General features: G+C 37.6%; 1 protein-coding gene across 1 annotated transcript; it reads right to left on the bottom strand.

Moving 5' to 3' along the window:
* Positions 1-1,614: 1,614 nt before the first annotated feature.
* On the bottom strand, positions 1,615-4,313 carry LOC131046375 (probable L-type lectin-domain containing receptor kinase S.5). The gene has a single exon (XM_057980115.2). It carries the CDS (start codon positions 4,048-4,050, stop codon positions 2,095-2,097), a length of 1,956 nt encoding a protein of 651 aa, XP_057836098.2. The 5' UTR covers positions 4,051-4,313; the 3' UTR covers positions 1,615-2,094.
* Between the last annotated feature and the right edge of the window lie 1,132 nt (positions 4,314-5,445).

Here is a 5,445-nt window from a genome sequence, read left to right as displayed (position 1 = left end):
AAGTTCATTGTGCTACTCCTATCATGGAAGAATGGTTCTTGTTTCATGTTTTCTTTGTTGCTCTTCCTTGATTTAAGTTTGAATTTGGTTCTCTCTTGTTGATGTGTTATTTGGACTAGATCTCTATTTCCTCATCAAGGGCAACGCTTATTTGGACTGTCTGTTCTACTAGAAGTTTTATGTACTCTCTTTGCTGATCTTGGTGGAATTGAACTTGGTGGCCATAGTTAGTGCTATCACTAAGAATATTATTGGTGGTAGGGAGTTGCTCCTGTGTTCAGAGTTTAAGGTTTTCTACTAGTGGTTCACTCACCATTTTAATTGTAATCACATGTAAAGGGAAATGTTTTTTCTTAGCCTATGTGCCTACTGAAAGAGTTCAAGCCCTCTGATTAGAATGAAATTCTTAATTAGTTCACTTATGAGTTATGAGGGTTAGCAACCCAGCATGTACTCATAAGCTTTAGCATAGACTGCCAGGATGGTATGTTTGAACACAGTCCGCCAAGAACTCGGTTGCAATAAGCTTAGGAATAGAGTTCTAACATTCTTTAGCTGTTTGGGTGTCTAAGAACTTATTATAAATTAAATAGAGGCTTCAATGCAACCTAAACCTACAGTAGATAAAAACTCATGATAAATGGAAATGTAGATCATCCCATGATGTCGATGTGCAGTAAAAATAAGCTTAAAATTTTGGCAAAATGCAAATAGAGTTCAACCATGAGAGAAATCTTTCTGCAAAAGAAGATAATTTGAATTTCTGTCAAGTAAATAAAGTCAGAATTTCTAGAAAAACCCAAATTAGAATCCATTGATAGAGGAACACCAGAGATTTATCACTGCAGACTCCATACTTGATTGAATAATAAAAGCTTCAAAGAAATACATTAAATGTTGACTCAAATGGAACTTTGTTTCTTGGCTTGCAAGAGAATGATGAAGTGTTCAAAATTAGAGAGATTGGTAGATGGGCTTAAAGAATACCAGGACTAACAGAGATGATTAAGCATTTCGTAAGATTTACCTCAAATCAGAACGGAAATGTTGCTAAAAACCCAATTTTAAGCTATACAGATGACAATATAATGTTTTGTTGAAGATCACTTCTCTTAGTGATTCTTGTATATATATCATTTCGAAGTTCAAACCAATATTATAGTGTGTCAATGCTGAAAAAGCCCTATTAGGGGATTGTTCAGGCATAACGGAAGCAAACCAAACATTCCAAACTACTCAAATTAGCAAGAACAGGAAAAACTGTAGATTACATATTAGACTAATATCCACCAGTAATATGTACCTTAGAATAGTATAACTCATATTTGTCAGGCAAGAAAAGGCCAAGTTCCCTACATGGGGATGAAGCAGAATGTGAATCTTATTAAGAAATTTGTAATGATATCCACTATCACTTCCCAAAAACATGCAACACGATTCAAAAAATGAACATAATTTCAAAAATCCTTTGCAAGATAAAGTTACATGCTCAATTGCCTCTACTTCCCTGATTGTTAATTTAGGGCAAACTTGATAATTTAGAATTTGTTTACTAACGAGAAATTACCAAAAACACAGGCAAGTTATTGAGGATATTCATACAGACAGACAGCGTTTGGAATGATAAATAAACCAGTATCGTATATCACAAAATACTCCGAAGAATTTACATAACCTTTTCCTTAATTTTTTTCTTCTTCAACATGTGCTCCATCATACTATGTTAGAGAGCGGAGAGTTTACCACGGGCCAAAGCCTTTAATTTTATATTATAAAACAGATAATGTTGGGAACGGTTCTCCAAGCTGATCCCCAGCCAATTCCTCAACTGATAACAGTGAAATAAGGAGGGACGCTTGATCTAGTTCCCTAATGACATTTGACAGAATCTAATAATCTGCAACACATAAAAGCAAAATTCCAAAATACTTCACAAGATATGGCCCAAGAGAGACTGTGGTCTTTGTCTTCCCCGAATAGAAGACACTCCTCATCCTAAGATTACAAGAAAGGAAAACTCAGGGAAAGACAAAGCTACAATAGATCTTATCTATTTCATCACCTTATGTTTAACAGATTGAAGTTCCCAGCCACTCATTCTGAACTGCTTTGATTCTCTTGTATGCTAAAATCTCTGGAACTAGACAAGATCTCAGACATATTGGAAGGAGGAGCAGGCCAGACAAATGCAGGCTTAAAAAGTGGCAGAAGAGGAGGAGGTGCATCTTTGCCAAGGATTTGAAGTACCTGCCTCATTGTAGGCCTTTCTTGAGAATTGGGATGAGAACAAGCCAAACCAAGTTGCAGCATACATAGCATCTCATCCCTATCGAATTTCTGAGCAAGTCTAGTATCTGCGGCATCCAACAGTCTATTTTCTCTATACAATCCCCAAACCCAGTCTACAAGATGGATCTGCTGTGACTCCATTCTGGGCCTCCTACCACATGCCACCTCCAAAGCCACAGCCCCGAAACTGAAGACATCAGATTCAATTGTAGCCCTCCCTGTATGAAAACACTCCGGAGCAATATAACCAGGAGTCCCAGCTACGGCAGTAGTAGTGTACGAATTCTTATCATGCTCGATCAATCTTGCAAGCCCAAAATCCCCCAGCCGAGCATTGTATTCAGAATCCAGCATCACATTGCTTGCCTTCAAATCTCTGTGCAGCACCTGCTGCTCACATTCTTCATGCAAATAAAGCAGAGCAGAGGCAACCCCAGACACAATTCTATACCGTCGATCCCAATCCAGGACCTCATTCTTATTATCCATTTTAAAAATTAACTTATCCAGGCTCCCATTAGGCATTAGGTCATAAACCAGCAACAACTCTCCATCTTCATGACACCAACCCAAAATCCTTACAAGATTCTTATGCCTAAGCCTGCTGATAATAGTGATCTCTGCAAGGAACTCTTGCAAACCCTGATGTGAATTGTCCGAAACCCTCTTAACTGCAACAGGGGTTTTGTTCGACAAAAGACCTCTGTAAACAGACCCAAACCCACCTTCCCCCAGCTTGTATTTCTTATCAAAATTATGCGTAGCACTAGTAAGTTCCTTCAGCCTGAACTTACGAGGCCCCCCGGTTGAATCCGTAAGAGCTCTCTCCATAAGACGCTGAGACTTCCTGTGCGTGTACCCCACACGCCGCACAAACACAAAAATCAGAAATCCTAGAATCAAAACAACTACGAGAGGCACCCCCACTGCAAGGCCTATAATAGTCCCTTTGTTACTACTATCACTGATGTCTTCCACCGTGAGGTTCCAGGATCGAATGCAGTTAAGTTCAGTTTCATTTCCAGTCGAAGCAGAGAACCCAAAATAGACATTATCAGGCAGATTCTTGGACAAATCAATGGCGAAAGAAAGCAAGGCATTTGACGCATCTGAAACGTTACCTGCATTAACATACACGCTTAGGTTTTTGCCATCGTATTGAACCCAAGCAAAAATATCAGAGGCATTCTTGAGCAAGACATTGTGAGGGCTGAGAGAAGCACGAGTGACCGACTTTATCGAATTCACATTTATTCCGACATGATTATCATCTGGGTCGTCTGCACCAGTGCTCTTTCTGGTATCAAACTCCACAGCAACTACATCGCTGCTATAACTGCCATCTGTTGACTGATTAAAGAGTCCCAGATATTCGCCATAGCTATTGTCAGGCGGGTCGTTCTTCGAGCTGGCTATAATGAAGGCCAACCCTTCGCCCCCTGAAGCAGTCTGGTTAACAATGCTCAGAACAAAAGTTGCATTAAATGACGCCAAAGTGGTTCGTTCTGCTGAAATTTTCCAGAGCCTGAAGCTCTTGTCAAGCAAAATCCTGCCAGATTGATTTTTCAGAGAAAATTCTGGTGTAGGGTTTGCTGTATCGCGAGTCACCTGCAATGCCCCCTTGTTTATGTTACCGTTCGTGATAACGAACTGGCTTCTTACAGTTTCGTCAAATAATGGAAATGTGTGAGTCTTAACCGAAGCCAAAACAATACTGTACTTGAAGAAGAAAACCAGTAAACTCAATACAACCCTGGCCATGAAAGAAAAAACAAAAATATGCCGCTACGTAGCTCGAAAACAACTCAATCAAAATAAATTCATGGCGGCCGAGATATATGCTGATAAATTCTGCATATTAAATTCGATTGTGATGTGCTTCGCGTCCGTCGCGCATAAACTTAGCCAATAGCCACGAAATTTCTCTGCTGTAACAACCAGACCATGTGCAGGAAACGTGTGTTTTTCTGCTTTTTGATTGTTTATTCTAAATTATTTGAGGAAGACCAGCGGAATTTGTACGGAAACTTCCATTTTTATTTAAAAATTGATGAATGGAATCCAGTTGATAAAGACCCAGTCTACAAATTATTGTATAAACCATGTTGGAATGGTCATAACAGCTTATCGCTAAAGGTCCGTTCAAACAGGCTAATAGTTTTAAATCATTTTTTCTTGTCAAATTCTGAGGTGGAGCAAGGCACAACTTGGAAAATTATGTGTAGATAAAGCTCAGGGATCATTCTAAGGTGTCTTCATGTTGTTGAATGATATATATTTATTACAACTTGGACCAATAGATTTAATTTAATGGTCATTTGACAAAATGTGTTCCCATACTCATTCAACTCTATTATATTAAACATTATTTTGTTTCATTTTATTTAATTAATTAGCGTATTTATATTTAGAAAAATTTATGTAAAAAATTTCAATAATATCATGGAGAAAATTGTTTTATTTTTCTATTATTTAATTTAAAAAATATTATATTATTCATGATTAGAACTTTCTATCCATCAATCTCTTCTTACTATTTTTGACATGGTTGCGCTGTTAAATAGAGTGAAATCCAAACCCAATAAGCAAGGAAGATTGGTGGATAAGAATGTTTGAAACTATGTTTTTAACCATTTTCCATTAATTTCTTCTTGTTATTTTCAATAGGGGCTAAGCTATTAAATAGAGCGAAATTCAAACCAAATAAGCAAGGAAGGTTAGTGGATAAGGATGTTTGAAACTACGTTTTCGAATTTTTTGCATCAATTTCTTCTTGCTATTTTCGATGGGGATTGAGTTGTAAAATAGAGTAGAATCCAAACCATATAAGGAAGGAAAGTTGGTCGATAAGGATATTTGAAATACATTTTCAACTTTTTCCATCAATCTCTTCTTGCCATCTTGACAGGGGTTGAGCGGTTAAACGGAGCGAAAACAAAACCAATAAGGAAGGAAAGTTGGCGGATAAGGATCTTTGAAACTACATTTTCAATTTCTCCCACCAATCTCTTATTGCTATTTTCAACAAGGGTTGAGTTGTTAAATAGAGCAAAATTCAAACCAAGTATGGAATGAAAGTTGGTGTATAAGGATATTTGAAACTATGTTTTCAACTTTGATGCTTATCCTTGCATTTTGTTTTTCTTTCATGAATTC

This window comes from Cryptomeria japonica, chromosome 8 (assembly GCF_030272615.1).
Source record: "Cryptomeria japonica chromosome 8, Sugi_1.0, whole genome shotgun sequence".
Lineage (NCBI taxonomy): Eukaryota > Viridiplantae > Streptophyta > Pinopsida > Cupressales > Cupressaceae > Cryptomeria > Cryptomeria japonica.
Note: the sequence above shows the minus strand (reverse complement) of the source record. Positions and strands in the feature narration are given on the sequence as shown.

Excerpts from the sequence above, each read along its gene's own strand:
- LOC131046375 (XM_057980115.2), bottom strand. The coding sequence starts at position 4,050 with ATGGCCAGGGTTGTATTGAGTTTACTGGTTTTCTTCTTCAAGTACAGT.